Source organism: Perca flavescens, chromosome 12, assembly GCF_004354835.1.
Source record: "Perca flavescens isolate YP-PL-M2 chromosome 12, PFLA_1.0, whole genome shotgun sequence".
Taxonomy (NCBI): domain Eukaryota; kingdom Metazoa; phylum Chordata; class Actinopteri; order Perciformes; family Percidae; genus Perca; species Perca flavescens.
In genome coordinates this window covers 4050818-4067708 of record NC_041342.1, presented here as the reverse complement: position 1 = coordinate 4067708, position 16891 = coordinate 4050818, and the positions used below count along the sequence as shown (strand labels likewise).

The following is a 16891-nucleotide window of genomic DNA, read 5'->3' as shown; positions in this document are numbered from 1 at the left end:
AAAATGTCCTTGCAGTGATATATTTTCAGTTCTGTTTTGTAGTACTACTTGCTTACTTTTGGGACAATGTTCGACATGGAACAAACCCTTTGTCTGCCTGTTAAATGTTTACAAAAATGCAAAGAGACACATAAGAGATGACGAATCATCCTTGTATCCACCTAACGCAACCAATCCATCAGACACACTCTCGCCTCTCAAATAAACAGAGGACGCTCACGACATCTGTCATTCCCTCCGCATGCTGTGATCCATGATACGATCGCAACGCTCATACGTCCTGAACGATTCACAATCCATCTTCAGAGCCAAGGCAACAGACAGAGATAGAGAGCAGCTTCTTGTTTTCATTTTGTCTCTTCCGCTTTTTCAGAAGCACAATGACCATCTTCTAAAAGAAAAAGTTTGTTCTGTTAGAAGCTGCCGCTTGATGTTTATCAAAAGAGGGAGATTTTCAAAGCATTACCTGAGCCTCAAATTGATTGAGAACACGTGTGGAAATGCAAGTCACTCTCCATGCTTTCTCTACATTTTCAACTGTCAATAATAGCAGATAGAAGGTGTCCTCTTTCAGCCAATCATTGCCAGGTGTCTTAAAAAGCCCTTTTAGAGCAAGCCGAGGGATGTTTTTTTTCATACATGCTTGCACACACGTACACACAGTCAGACACACGCAGTGACCTTGTCAGGAGTTATAACCATCACATCAGGAGAACATTACACATATGTGTCCCTCTGTTCCACCTTTGGTTAGGTAACATTTCAAGCAGCCTTCATAAATGCGAAAAACAGATGGCATATTTTGGGATTGTTCAAGAAATAAAGGCACATTTTTAGATTGAGTACAGTATTTTTTCCAAACTTTAAAGTAGCGTAAACACGGCTGGCACCAGGTGAGCTGTTAAGATTGTAATGGAGCACCTTTATTCACTTACAGAGGAGAGTCATGTGTTACACACACACACACAAACACACACACACACACACACACACACACACACACACACACTATGAAAGAAAGTGGAAAGAATCAACACAGTCACATTTACCTAAGAGTGCAAACACATGCATGTATGCACACGCATGCCCTGACACACACCGAGACTAAAACATTTCTCATCATTTCATTAGATGGTAACAATGAACAAAGGAAAGAAAAGAAAAGAAGACCGCATAAATACAAGCATGAGTTTGCAAATCACAGTGGCCTAATACAGTCACGCACAGCATTTAAAAATATGCAAATACAGATGCATTACTGCTTCCTCGCCCCAACCTGTTTAGTATTGTCTGGAAAGAGAAAACTAAAGCTTTGGCATGGAGAACAAAAACCTGGGAGATGTCACACAACAACCCAAACCCTGCATGACTCTGCATGGCCAGCTGCTTTTGTCTGGACAGCCGTTGAGTGATATTACACAGTCAGTATTGACATTACCACAGGTTGGAACATGATACAGCTACTTGAAATGGTTGGGATAAACTGAGTAATGTGCTTCATTGAAACTTAAGTATGATAATACTGAAATGATGCCCTTTCGCAATGGGGAAACGTACAGTACTCTCTGGCATAAAAGTGATAACATCCAAGACCTCCCTGTAAGAGATCAGTCATGTTTAGAGTGTATGTGAACAGAAATATCCAGTGTTAGGGGAATTGTGACAAATCCATATTTAGATTCACCGTGCAATTTAAAATATTAGTGAATAAGTAAATAAACATCACGTCATTATCAAGTCGTTAGTGTTCATTTCATGCAGCATTGTAAGTTAGATCAAGGGTCATGAAATCTCCCAATTTACATAAAAAACGTATTTAATATTTCTCATAACTCCTTGCTTGGGATTTAACATCCCATCCAGAGCTTTGAGTCTTCACAATTTGTGACATTCCAATGTATTACGAACAGCAACAGTGGAGAGGCAGCATCAACCTAAAAACCTAAAGACGTAATGATTTGCTTGAGTGAACAGATATGGACGAATAAATGCTCATTAAATGATACACTTTAGCCACCCCTTGCTCCGTGTTTTTATTAAATCATTAATCGACCATGTGACGGACAACGTTTGCATTGGACATCATGATGAGAGACAGTATTGGTGTCAGAGTGGCCAGCCAAACCCTTTTAGCAAAAGTTGTTGCTTTTATGTTTAATGTAATTGTTACATTAAGTAATTCTTAGACCTCATGAATAAACTTGCAGAGTGTGAAACAAGTTAAGAAAAGGTTAAAGATTCTTATAGAACACAATAGAGACACACACACACACAATCTATGTGGTAATTTGTGAGAATTGAATACAATATCCACTCACACAAACATCAACACGCACATAACAGACAGACAAGTTAGGCCTTTATATACTAAGCTTGTAGTGGAAACCCAAGGCTGTGCTGGTTTGCATTTAGGCAGACAATTATGATAAAAGAGGCCAACATAAGAGGATATTATGCATTAATAATCTCTCATGGCGTATATGTCTACGCTGTATCTTTTGATATTGTCTGAGTCTCCTCTCAAACTGATGTGAGACAGGAGAGCTGCTGTACAATTACATTCAGCTCAGCTTAGTGGAAACGTTTGTCATCTTGACATATCATCAGCGGAGTGCAGCAGCACGGCCATAGAGGAAGATTTGTGCATCTGAACGAGTACATCTGTTCATTCAAGTCCACATTCCACTTTACTTTAGTGAAAACTACCTGAGCGCATGCCATATGTGTGTACAGTATATTCAAGCAGTTCATTTCCCAAGCTCTCAGAAATGGGCTGACTCCACCCAGACATCAGTGTCAATCTGATGAGTGGGTGTCTAACAGTGTGTGAAGCTCACATCAAAGGCATGCCGCTTTAAATGCCCAGCCTTGGGAGAAAGCAGGGAGGGGAAATACTTCATAGGAATAAGGGATAGAAGGGAGGGGCATGCATTTTATACTGTTCAGTGAGCCTCATTACAGAACAGGTTTAGGTGAGGAGTGTATGACTGAGACCGCTATGGGGACTAGCTGAATCAAGACATCCTTTGTAGATTTAGCAGCAACCTTAACAAACAAGCTCACACACACTCTCCTTGACTCACTGGCACCAAACAATCTTCTCCACATCATTCATTATAGCAATTTAAAGAAAAGGCAAATCACTCTCCCGACAGACATGCACGGACTCTCAAAGATACACGCAGACATACACACTCTAAAGGGCTGGATGCGCTTAAGGGTTAGCAGCCAGAACCACCAGTCTCCTCATTAGCACAAATAAGATCTTAGGCAGATACAGGCCTATCCTTCTCTCCCCCTCTGTCTCTTTGTCCTTCTTCGCCTCTTCTATTGCACAAATGAGCCCTTATCCTTGTCCTCTAGCTCGCCATCTAACAGAAAGCGTAGCGCATACTGCTGTAGAGGGACGACAACACCAGGGAAGGAATACTTCACCATCTCTGTCGGTCATTTCTTCTCCTATTATTTGTGCATCTGCTAAATGTACATGCTCAATAATACTGGACAAGATTTATCACCTAAGGACGTTTGGTTGTAGTGTGACCTCAGGTTGTGTTACATTGAAATGAGTCCCCTTGACCCTTACTTCCATAACTATTCATGAAGGGGAGGCTGAGGTCAACAGGCCAACATGGGCTGGGATCAGTTTGTCATGAATATAATAAATATGCAAACTTGGGAGAATATATTCAGTAATTCTGAATATTAGATGACAGAATCTGACAACCACAATTTTGAACAGACATTCCCAGGCTCAATTCTTATCTGCTTTGTCCCCTGATATACTCTCTTTGCCAAAATACACGGAACAGAAATTGAAATCCAAACAAACCGCCTATGACTAGGATTGGGCATAGAGAACCGCTTCCAACTTGGAACAGTTTCAAAAATGATTTTTTATTTTTTTTTTATTGGAATCCTTTGGAAAATTTGGTTTTGAATCCGATCATCGGTTCCAAATTTAACACGTGCAAGTTTTGTTTTCCGTAGCGGCCACCATACTTCTAGGCGCTTGTTTTTCCTCTTATCTGTGAAATAAGCATATGACCCGTTTCAACTCCACCCCTCAAAGAATCAGAACCCGAATCGAAAGGAATAATCGGAATTGGAATCAGAATTGTTAAAATCAAAACGATGCCCTACCCCACCTATGACCTTGGCTCTTTTAGGGAAATGCCTCTTACACTCCGTCAGATTCCTAGTTGAACTCTAGCCAGCCAGGCGTCGGCTGGTAGATCGAGATGCTGTCCACTCATCTCACATTACCCTCTATGCTTCGAATCAATAGTTAATTACCTCGAAAAAGCTCTCTTCTTATCGAGCTACAGAAGTGGACAGCACAGGACAGGCAGCAATGTGCCTGGCAGAGGGATTCAGTGTTATGCAGGGTGAAAACTGCCCTCCCACCACTGCTACTTATTGGCCCATCAGTGTCCCTCTCAGAAGCTGGCATTCCATTTTGCACTACGCCGGCACTTCCTTTCTCTCCACCACACAGTTTTCATTTCTCATGCTAACGCTGACACGCGCAGTGAGACACAAATATCTATGCACAATTTCTCTCTATCTGTCCCTCGCTTGCCAAGAAGTCAATGCTTAATAAGAGATTACATTTATGGTGAGGAGAAGGGCAGGCGAATGGTGAAATATGTCCACACATGTCCTGAACCTGGGAAAGGCACTGGCACTTACTCATTAATAATGGGACAGGCCCCAGGCCCAAGCCCTTAACTCTCTGTCTTTACTCATTTCCTTTCTGCACATCAAAGCTCTGTGTGTGTGTGTGTGTGTGTGTGTGTGTGTGTGTGTGTGTGTGTGTGTGTGTGTGCGTGCGTGCGTGTGTGTGTGTGTGTGTGTGTGTGTGTGTGTGCGTGTTTGTGTGTGTGTGTGTGTGTAAGTCCTTATGAGAAACAGCCTGTGGAGGAGCCAGCTTTTATTTAATCAGAAGTGGAGCAGCTTCCACCACCATCCGTAATTTCAGCCCTATTAACGTTCTGCCTTTAATTCCTCTGAGCGCTGGAGACGCAGCCTCCTGTGGGCTGCTGATTCACTTAAAATGCAAAAAGTACCACCAAGTTGTTGTGTCTTTCCCCTGTACACCAGCAACTTCCTATATTGGACATTTATACTTGAGAACCAAGGGATTTGTTTTATAAACACAGTGATATGCAGAGTTTGTAATGTGTACACCACACATTGAGCTAAACTGATACTCTTATCAGTTTGATTGTAGACTTTAAAATGTTTCCCACACACTGAAAGTCACAGTCACAAAACTGCTGCACCACTCTACCTGCCTCCTCCCACTTCTTGATCAGCCTTTGCCCCGCAGCCTTCCTGCCTGCATCCCTTAAGCCTGAGCCGTAGGGCTTAAAAGTCAAATGAAATCGTTCTGGGCCTGACTCAAAAACAGATCTCATTAGAACAATCATAAATGAAGCTCTTTGTTCCTACAAGCTTACAACCCCAACAGTCTCTTAACCCTCTTCCTGCCAATGCTGCGTCTATTTTGTCTACAGAAGGACAGACTCATATTTCACTATTTTCCTCCTTGTAGTAAACCCTATAATGCTTCATAAATGCATCTGTTTTCAACTAAAAAAAAAACTGTGGGGGAAAGAGGCAGGTGAGGGAGGGAGGAGGAGAGAAAAGAAAGAGACAAGCCGGTAGAAAGAACCAATTATTCCCAGGCTGGAAGGTTCGAGACAGGAGGTGGGAGAGAAGGGGCTGTAGCTTGCAACTACTCTCAGATTTAATTAAAATTCATTGTAAAAAAAAAAAAAAAAAAAAAAAAAAAGAACATTCTAAAAAGGCAAGAAGAAATGGCCAGGAAGTTGATTTAACAACAGGCCTTTGTGGATCTGAACTTGTCGGAGCTGATTTAGGGAGGGTTGGGGTGGACAGGGGCTAAAGGGGCCAAGGGGTTGAAGAGAAACGGTGGATATGGGCTGTATGCTTAGAGGCCCCAGGAGTCAGGCTGCGTGAACATTGGGAAATAAGACTTGATAATCATTGCTTTCTCTTTACACCTCTCAACCCAACAAATATCGAAGAGGCTCCCCTTTTCCTGCTGACTGAACAACTGTCACCCAATCTCTAGGACAGGTGATAATGGAGGGAAACAAAAGCCTGAGAGACAGAAAAGGAATAGAAAAAAAGCCAATTTTTCACACCACCATCCTTAAGTGGTGGGAAAGCTGGGTCACTGGTCCCAATTAATTACTTTTACTGCCATTTTCCACTGTGGTTTAGAGGGTTACCTAAGGGACCTAGGGATGGGTCTCGAGACACGGTTCTATTAGGACCCGGTTCCAAATTTCTCAAAACCAATCAATAAGGTCAGAGCTTATCGATACTGCTATTGAGACCAGTGGATCATATAACGTTAAGCTATGTCTAAAAATAGATATGTGCGCCAACTGGAAAAATTATTTACAGGCACAGTGTGAAGACCATAGGTAAAGACCAGTATCTACCGGACGAAATAGCAACACGGATTTCGGAGCCTCTTAAATGCTGTTAAAATGCTGACAGATAAACGGTGTAGTGTGACTGTATTTCACTGTAGAGGATTCCAACAGCAGGCCATACAACAGTCTCCCGCTAAAGCTAGGAGCTAAAAGACACCAACTGGCACTGGTCACTGCTGTTGTCGGATAAACTACACAGAGGGGACTAAAAGTTGCATTTACTTGAAACTGGTAAACCTTGTGATACATTCAAAGTTATTGTAAAATACATCTGTTTTGTCGTTTAACAACAATTTAGGCTACTGGTGAAAGAAGTTATTGTTAAAAGTTATTGTTACATTTTTAATGAATAATTTTTTAATTCCCCCCTAGTTCTCTTAAGATTAAGAATGTGTAGTCACGACTTTCCACCAAATAATAGAAAAGTATCGATAATGGTATCGATAAAGACTCAGATCGTTTTAGCAGTCTCGAAAATGGTATCAATATCAATAAAAATGAACGATCCCCATCCCTAGTTATCTCTAACTTTGTGCTCTTGTGCATATTAAGTCTTGGTGAGTATGTCTGTGGGTGTGTTTGTGTATGTGTGTGTGTGTGTGTGTGTGTGTGTGTCTGTGTCCATGTTGTGTGTTTGGCATTTGAGAGAACTGGCTTTACCAGGAAACAGATGACTCACACAGTTTGAGGTTGAACTGTGTCACAAGCGTCACCGCTTTCACTCCTGCGCTCTAATGTGTTTCGTATGTTGCTGATGCCGTGGGTCTGTTTATCCTCGAGATTGGACAGATAAGGCCGTAGCCCTCGTCCCACAGTCAGCCACCTGCTCCGATAAGGGCCAAGCACGAAGCAAGACGGGAGGAACCTAACACTGCTGATAGCATCTCCTCTGCAAATCTCGGGACACAGGAATGTGTGGAAGACATAGGAGGACAACATAGTAAAGGACATGAAATATCCGCTCGGCGAGAGAAAGAAAACAAGACACGAGTCTGGAATGGAACAAGACACACAAACAAACGCACATACACTATAGTGCATGCTGCTCTACTCCTCTCCCTTTCTCCCTTGATACCACTCGTTCTCACACTGAGATGTACACAAAAATGTGCACATGCATACTAACCCCCAACCTGCATCCACCATCTGGCCTTCCCGAGGCTCAGATGTCTCTGGGGTAAGGTGAGCTGTGAGGGGGGCTCTGTGTGCGTGTGTGTTGTGTGTGTTTAGTGTGTGTGTGTGTGAGAGAGAGAGAGGGAGAGATTGAGGAGCCAGCGATCATATTATCGAAGAGAAAATACGCACTATACTGCAATATGTGAGAAACCATATTGGAAAAGAAGCTGCACACACCACATATTCTTGCCACAGTGCCTGAATGCAAGCACAATACATCCACATAAGGCAGTACAACACATTTACAGCACTGCAGGTATATGCGCTGCAGGCAGGGATTTTCACTCGGGGTCGTCATAGCTGACTAGGCTGTGTAAGCGCACCTTAACGCCGAGTAGTCTTTTCACTGTGGACAAAATAAAGCCTCCATTATGGGATGAGGCCACGTCTGCTGCCCCTGCCAGCCATAATGGCTTTAGCACTGTACTGACGACGCAGGCACCCAAAGGTACAATACACACACCACAGTACAAAACAAGTGGAAAATTGAATTCTACTTCAGGTGGTCCCAGGTCAGCAGTAGTGTGCCCGTGGCCAAAATACACTTGTACAATCATGTAAGCACTCACACACACAGGCCTTCATGTCTTTTCAGTCCTACCACCTCAACCCGTGGACCTGTGTTGCGCTTGTATTTTCATTCTTCTCTTTTCTAACCATCGGAAATAGTACAGGGGAAAGGAGCAATCTTGCATTCACATCCATTAGAGACTCAACAGGAGTCTTTTCACAGGCTGTCTCCTCTGCACAGCTGGCGAGCTAACACGCACACACAACTCACATCGAGTAGTAGAGAATTCTTAACTGAATAGGCTACTACACTGGCCTCACAAAGCCAGTCTATATCACTATGAGCTCAGTCGGACTAATCTGAGAACCAGCAATGTGCTTCAAACTAGATTTGGCCACTGCTGATTTTAGACTGATTTCAGTGGATATTTTAGATGAAATGTGACATTTCCAAACAGCCAGCGTTCTTTTCTAGTTTATAAATGCAATGCAATGACCTATAACAGCCCAGCTAGTGGTCCATTTGTCCAATAAGGTGCATGGACGGTTCATGTTAATATCTGAACAAAGCAGAAAACTCTACCATGCACCCTACTTGATCTGACAGTTGTCTCATGCAAACGCCTCTAGAGCCTTGCCAAACCACAAAATACCCAATGGGACCCAACGGGACCTGATAGTACCCGACGGGCCAGGCCAGGTTCGGACAGATATTTAGAAATTATGTTTAGGTTCGGGTCAGGCTCGGTCACATCAGCACGATACGGCATTGAACATTTAAAATTTAAAACAGCATATTATTAAAATAGTATAAACACATATTATAAAATATAAATTGGCTATATGATTGGGCCTCTTGTGCACACCTGTATTCACGTGTGCTTGTTGCCCCGTGTGCCTCATCTGTTGACATTTCTGAATGCCTTCCTACAGTTGCTTAATAAAAGCGGGCTTTCCACACAAACAAACGTACATGCGTCATTAGTATGAGAAAAAATATGAGATTTTAACTTTGTCGGGCTCGGACATAAATATCTTAATGCCTGTCGGGTTTGGGTCGGGTTCGGACAGAAAAATTTGGTTTGATCCGCACTCTAACAGACGCAGTGGTGAACTGGCAAAGCCGTGCGTTAGCTTTGCAAAGTTAAGGTGCTGACACAACAAGGAGATTATCGCCGTTAGACAGTCTGGCAAGGTCAGTGACTCGAGTCTGTTCGGTGTGTCCCGTGCTGTCGTTCGTCTGAGGGGCTGTCGGTGTTCATTTTGGCCGACCTGACATGTTCAGTCGCCGGCAGGGCAGTCGGGACTCACCCGGAAATGGCGAGCAGAATGAGGTGACTAGAGTCTCTCAGAATCTGATGAAAATCTTCTAAACTGACCTTTGATGAGCTGAAATGAAGACAGATTCAGCAACTGCACGGCCTATTTCTCGCTTAAAATGTTCTCAGAAACACGTTTCAGTGAACTATTCACAGTACAATATGAGATCGTATTCTGAACGGCCTCATGACAGTCTAGCTTTGAATTTCCGGAGAAAACAAACCCATGTGACGCGTTCGTCCAATCAGCTGCCGGTTTTCATTTCTTGGGCAACAATACAGAGTAGCGCCGCCTGCTGTTATGGAGGCGTATTACGTTTCTCAAATCGGTGTCGCCTCAGTGTGTCCCGTGGCAGGTTTTTGGACCTCGGGGACCCGACTGATCATCTCGACTGGCTTTTCTGTCAACGGTCGGCCGTCTGCTTGGTGTGTCAGCACCTTTAGTTTTCACTTTCTACCTTCCAGCCGCTCTGTTTAGAAAAAAAAAAAAAACTCACCAACAGAATAGCAATAATGTGATACTTTATGAATCCCGGGAGGCTGATTCTGACCTCTCCACAGTGGGATCAGAGTGGGTTAGCTATGAAACAGTGCCCCTGGAGCCGAGTCAGTGTCTTGCTCTAGGACACTTCAGCAGGGCAGCAGTCTCGCTGAGACGAAGGCTGGAACCTGCCCTTCAACACTCTGTCCTCCAATCTTCCTAATCAATATGCCACTCTCACTCTAATGGTCCTAATGAATGTATATCAACAGTGTGTGGTTCTGACCTTCATAACTATTATCTGATGCTTAAGCTATCATTCATATTGTTTATTCAGGAAGCAACAATATTTTTCATCTACTTGGCCCCTGAGGATGAGGCATTACCATAGTACAGGTCAGGTACTTAACACAGCATCCTTAAGGACTGGTTACAGCACATTACTAATGTACTCTTATCATACTTATACTTCATGATGCTGCTGTTTTACCCCAGTGTAGCATGGTACACGTATCTATGTCAGATAACTAACTTCAATTGCCAGCAACTCATTTGCAAAACACGCGTACTGTTTCGCTGACCTCCCTTCATCTGTCTCTCTCATCTCTTTTTATTTCCCTTGGTCTCTGTCTATCTTTCAGCCGCTGTTTCATCCCCCTTGCCTCCGCTCCTCTTACCTCCACCAGCCAGTTCCGGGCCGTTAAATGAGAGGGCTTATCTAAGTCTAATTGGTTTAAGGGCAAACAGAAATAAGCAATGGCTCTGTAAGTAGGGGAGAATTACTGCTGCTGTTGGCAAGAACCATCGGCACACCACGGAGAGAGAGAACGAGCAGAAGACGAGATAAGGGAGACAAGAGAGGAATGGGGAGATTAGTGGAGAGAATTATGGAAGACAGATTGGGATAGAGAAATGGGGGGAAAGGGAGGTGTAGAAGAAAGAAGGCAGAGAGAAGATGATGGGAGAAATGGAGAGAGAAGACAAATGAGGGTGAAACAGAGCACTGCACATGCATCTTTTTCCAATGGCATGCAAATCCCTGTCTTCCATCTCCTCTCCGTTAGCCCTTTGCTTTACATGTAGGTCTGACTGCCCCTAAAACAACTTGTCGCTGAATGCATTTCTGTTTACAAATCTCACATCTTTATGTGTGTGGGACTGTGTGTGTGCTGGGTAGCTCTGCCTCAAGTTTGAATCCGACAACTTTGGGGCGACATCTAGCTCACCCGGTAGAGAGTGCACCCCATGTAGGCTCAGTACTTTGCCCGGGTTCAAATCCGACCTGCAGCCCTTTACTGCGTGTCATTCCCTCTCTCTACCCCCTTTCTATCTGTCTATACTATTTAACCCACCCACCTCCACCAAAAAATAAATAATCTTTAAATCCGACAAATTCTAAGTTTGATAATCAATTTTACACTCAAACTTTTGGCCCTTCGCCGCATTCGGAAAGACAAACATACACTTCTACACTCACAACTGCATACTAAAGCTTCAACTTTGAATCTCATTTTCCTATAATGCTCAGCTGCCTCGCATCGATCATTCCAATAGCATTCATCCCACAGTTTGTCAGTTCATCGCTGACGTGTGCGGTGTTTATTGTAAGTGTATGCATTTGGTCAAATAGTCTGTTTCATTTATGGCAAGTATGTGTCCATATGGTCATGGCTGCTTCTTATTCTAAAGTTACACACACACACACACACACAGAGATCTCTGACCATTTGTGATTATTGGTTGATTTGGACTCTTAATCACATTAAGGGTGACAGGAAAGGCAGGGATAATGTGGTCGATGGCTCCTCTCTCTCTCTCTCTCTCTCTCTCTCTCTCTCTCTCTCACACACACACACACACAGACAATGAATGAGCAACAGATTGCAGTTCAGATCAGTGAAAATTTTAACTTGCCCATGGGACAATCTCCTTTCAATTAGCGACCAAAACAAGGAAATCACTTTCATCCTTGTTACCGAGGTAACTCAGGGGCCAGCTCCCTACCCATCTGTTTCTTTCTGATCCCATCTTTTAGAGGAAAAAAAACCCACACCCCTTTCCTCGCACAGAAATATCACTCCTACCTGCCGTCCTCCACTCATCTCTCTGAACTGACTTTTCTGATGTAGTTTCACACTGCGTAAACATTTGAACCTCAAAATATCCATCCTCGCAGAGGTAGCAATTTGGGCCTGGGCTCGGTATCCATAGCGGTGTTGAAATCTGATGAGCATAAACAAGAAAGCCACTGCCGAATTACAGAGCAGAGCACAGCCGGAGAAAGGAGCAGTTCAGGAGCAGAGTTGTAAATGATTAAAGAGAAAAGCTGCATGTGAGAAAACTAATTTTATGTGTGCTTCTAATTTACTTATTTATGTTTTGGGGAGTAGATAGAGACAGCCATGGGAAGCTGATGTGTTCCTGTGTCTGTTTTATTGGAGAGGATGAGCTACTGTACAATAAACTGAGAGAAGAAACTATATATCCGTGATGCTGCCGGGGTTTTCCATCCATCAGCCAATGTCTGAGCCTACAGCCCAGTGTTCGGTCCCCAGGGTCCCTCAGCGGAAATGAAAAACATGTTTAACTGAAGGGATCTTGGCTACTAGTGGCACTACCGCTTGTCCAGATGAGTGTGCATACGACAAAAAAATGAGGAAATAGGAGGAGATGCAGAAAGACAAAGAGAGAGAGAAGAGAATGGAGATGGATGAAGAGAAAAAATACAGGGACAGTCCGAGAAAAGGGGAGAGGCAGTTGAGTTTTTTTTTATTTTTTTATTTATTTCTTATTTTTTTGATAGATTGATTGATTTCCGAAAGGAAAAAAACAGAGATGTACACCTGCATAAAATCCAGGTTACAGAGAGGCTTCCAATCAGCGCAATCCACAATCTAATAGAGTTTTTTCTCAGCGATTCAAAATGCCACCGAGTGATGCTCATGGGCTTGTGGTAATAATGTTTCATATGTACACTTTAATGAAAAAGGTGACAGGAGCCCTCGGAGGTTTGACGGGCGCTTACAATGTAGCGTTCGCTTATTCCCACTGAGAAAAACTAACTGCTCTTGGGATAATGAGAATCTAAAATAACACAATGTATAGAGGAGAATGGTCATATTTGCACTCTTGCTGTACTAAGAAGATTAAAGAGTGAGGCAAAAAAAAAGATGTTACAAGAGCGCATTTAGCCCCTAACAAACTATACCGTATGTGATTATTAAACACATTTAAAGTGTAGTTCTTCACACTGACAAGCAACACCGGAGACAAGCAGCGGAGCGGGAGGACCGCCACTCCGAAATAAAGGGGCAATCTGCTGCGATCCACGTGTATGACATCCCTGTATCCCTATCCCAGAGGCGCAGCGCTGGCCAACGGAAAACGTTGCAAGCATCCCCAACACCGCGCGTCTTGGACAGGAGCATTTCCATATCTACAACAAGTATGATCCCAATCTCTTATTTACCTTCCATCGCAGAGGACGTGGTGACCAGCACGCATAAAAGCACAAACAAATCCACTGTCATGGCAGAAGGGGTAGTCTCCACAGCCTGTTTCCCAAATAACCAAGACGCACGGTGCGCGTCAAAAGAATCCCTGTTGTCAGAGCGGTACTCTAGCAGATAGCCTGTGTTGTTGAGTCACATTTCAAGCCGTAGTAAACAATGTGTGGCAATCAGCGCCGGGGAAGAGCGGAGTGTAGGGGCTGAGGGGGTGCGAGGAGCAGGGGGAGGAAGAGGAGGAGGAGGTGGGGGAGACCCGACATTGCCTGCTCACAGCCCCATTAGAAGGCCGGGGCCAATCACTGACTGGGAGCTGAAACTCACTAACCAACCACCAGCCCGCCGCTCCGCCCACCTCGCATTGTCAAAACACAAAACTTTTCCTTGACCTATTTGGAGCGGCCTCCGCTTCACTGAAGGGAAATAGCACCACCACTCGGGTGACTACAACCACTGCATCCCAAGCACACAGAGCCGAGCCTACCCCCATGGGAAACGATCTAAAGACTGTAGTCTAGTTCAGTGGTCCGTCAGCCAATGGTTCAAAATAATACTGCTGTTGAACAATGTCTCAGGCTCCCACATGGCATGCTCACTTTCCCTATAGCTGGAATAAATATCATCCTGACTTACATATATTTATATATATATATATATATTTAAAAAAAAAATACATTTTTAGTTCCTAAAAAAATCACAGGGATGTCTTGCAAAATAAAGTCTCCCAAAAGTCAGTTGAGCTTGGTAGTTTATTCTATTTCATCTCTAAACTGACTGCGTGTTTAACCAACTCCCCCACCCCACCCTGCTACCTAAGTTGACACCATACTTAGCTTTAGCAAATTCAACTGCACCTCCTAATGAAATTAAACAGGCATTGCACATCAGCTCCCTCCCCTTGCCCCTGTCACCCCTTTTGTGTGCGCGTGTGCTGAAACAGATGGTACACACAATGGGCTTTTCCCCGCAGGGACACAGAGGACCGAGGTCTGCCTCAGCAGTGGAAAGGGGGCAGTTTCCGCCCTGTAGCCCAGTACCATACACCTGTCTTGGGCTAGATATGTCCCCCCCCCCCAAGTCCCTGGAGCTGAAGAATTGGGAAGGAGTTGTTAATCTACAGCCTGAGTAGGCCTGGTTTTACCCGGGGCCACTGGATGGCCTAATACTTCAGTGCTGTCCCTTCACAGCATACTGGCCCAGATACTTTTTACCTGCTTTCATTTTTATGGACTTAATGAATGGATTGAACAGTAGGGCTTTCCATACAGTGTGTTGCTTATAAAATGAAAGCCTATATTTTATTGCACACTTCACTCTTAAGTATGAGCAGCTTTAAGCCCCCCCCAACAAGTCTGAACTGTTTTTACTGCATCTATCTTTTGTGCCCCTATGTGATTCAACTCCTAACCTTTACAATGACAAAAATCAAACACACTGTAAATGAAAAGTGACTCACACTTAATAAATGGTTGTTCCAACTGTGGCAAAGGCCAGCCGATGAACTGGGGCAGACACAGCGCTTCAGGAGCATAAGGCAGCGGTTGCCAACTTGGGGAAGCAGTTGATGAGAGCATTTGTCATTTTTAATGGTGTGGTGAGGAGTGGCGCTATAGTGTGGCATGGCTCAGCACAGCATGGCCCCTGGTGCTGGCTGCTATGCTGGCCTATGATAGCCACCTGGCCTTATTTTTCACCAGGCCAGTCATCATCACCTCTGACTCTACAGGTCGTCTCCAAATACAGGAGCAGCACATAGCAATATGTCCCTGTTTGCTGTCCACACCCTGAGGGGGGGGAAGGAAGGAAGAGTATGAGGGGAGGTAGGAACAATAGTGCTGCTGCTGTAGCACATCCTCCCTCACAATGCGCACACAGACAAACGCACGCATACAATAACACAAATGCGTGAGTGTGTGCAGTGGCTCACCCACACAGCACTCAGATAATGATCCACACAAAGCTACACAAGTACTTGCCTACTTCAGCTCAAGAGCCTCAGTCCAATACCAATACTGAGCCCAAAAACATTGTAGAGAGCCCCTTTTTCTCTCTGTGGCCTAATTTTGTTCTCTGTGGTTAAGCTGTGAGTGCAGCATCCCAGTTCTATTATCGTTTCTCAGTTACTCCATTCAAGACCAGATTCAAGACAAAATAAAAAAGACAACCTCTCCAGCCGGGGTATTCTCTGATTTGTGTTTGACTAAATGTTATCCATTTCCTGCGTTCTGTGAGCTGACCCTAAAGTTATTGCGCTTTTAACCTGTAAACATCCAACTGGTATCTACCTCTCCATGACCAATGTGCCATGACCTTAACATTTCTCCTCTCCGTCTCCTGTTTCCTGGTTCCAGTTTGGTTTCTGGAAAAACTAAAATCACAATTGTTCTGTTTTTTTAGTGGAGTCAGGCAGAAAATACAAAACAACATAAAGAACAGAGAGTACCTGCCGTACACAAGAAAGACATTTTGGGGATGAAAAGGAAAGTGCATTTTATGGAAACAGCAATATTTATCTCATTTTCTCGATGCGTGACACAGAAGTACAGAAGATAAATATAGTTGGTGACAGGAGACATACACATCTAAACAGCTGGATGATTATAATAGTGCAGAATGAGAAAGGCAGAAACAGACATACAGGAAAGAGAGATGTTTCCCAGAGACAGTGGAAGCTGGAAATCTATGTCTGGTGATGAATATGGATGGATGAAAATGAAATGCCTAAGTCAATATGGAGACAGTGCAGGGACCCAGGTGACAGAGGAGTGCAGTGCTACACCCACCCTGGGGGGATGGACTGGTTATTAGGCTGGGCTTTAGCTTCATCCATCTTCAGGAGTCTGGGCGCTGGCCATTGACAATATGAGTGCAGAGCCAGGGCTGAATACAGATGTGCTCTGGACCAGTGTTCCCCAAATAGAGGGTCAGGACTCACTAGTGAGTCCCAGCCACAGTCGTACTTTCTGGGTCACGGCTCAAAAGAGGCGAAGGAAAATAGGTTCATTGTGGGGGGATGCATAAGGTTGGTTTTTTTCTTAAAGGCAGCACAGGCAAAGGCCAGTTGCTTTGTTTATACTGCAATGTATAACTCCAAAGACAATTTTCCTCAGTGAACTAAACATACAGATATGCAGTAGCTGTGTGGAAAAACTCTTACTGCCTACTAGCCAGTCACAACCAAACAGACATCTATTCAAAAGTTTGAAGGTTAGAGTTATGCTCGTATTTAAAACTCATACAAGAAACAGTTTCAAAAGTACTCTCTGACAGTAGTTCCGACAGGGAGACAGGGCAGGCGAGCTAAATACAGCACTCTCATTAATCTGCCAATGATGCCAAGACTGATGGTACCTGTCCCCTGCTATCAGCACACAGACACTTCAGAAACCTCCATTGCACTTCTCTGACTCACAGAAGAGGAGACACATC

General features: G+C 43.9%; 1 protein-coding gene across 4 annotated transcripts in view; it reads right to left on the bottom strand.

Moving 5' to 3' along the window:
* ephb1 (EPH receptor B1) overlaps positions 1 to 13695 on the bottom strand; it is a 171376-nt gene extending 157681 nt beyond the window's left edge. For all 4 annotated transcript variants that reach the window (XR_003693865.1, XM_028592690.1, XM_028592693.1 and 1 more), the window contains exon 1: positions 13426 to 13695. Coding sequence is in view for 3 of the 4 variants with exons in the window: in XM_028592690.1 (XP_028448491.1) it covers positions 13426 to 13486 (61 nt within the window). In the remaining variant the exon portion in view is untranslated. The remainder of the gene's footprint in view (positions 1 to 13425) is intronic.
* Between the last annotated feature and the right edge of the window lie 3196 nt (positions 13696 to 16891).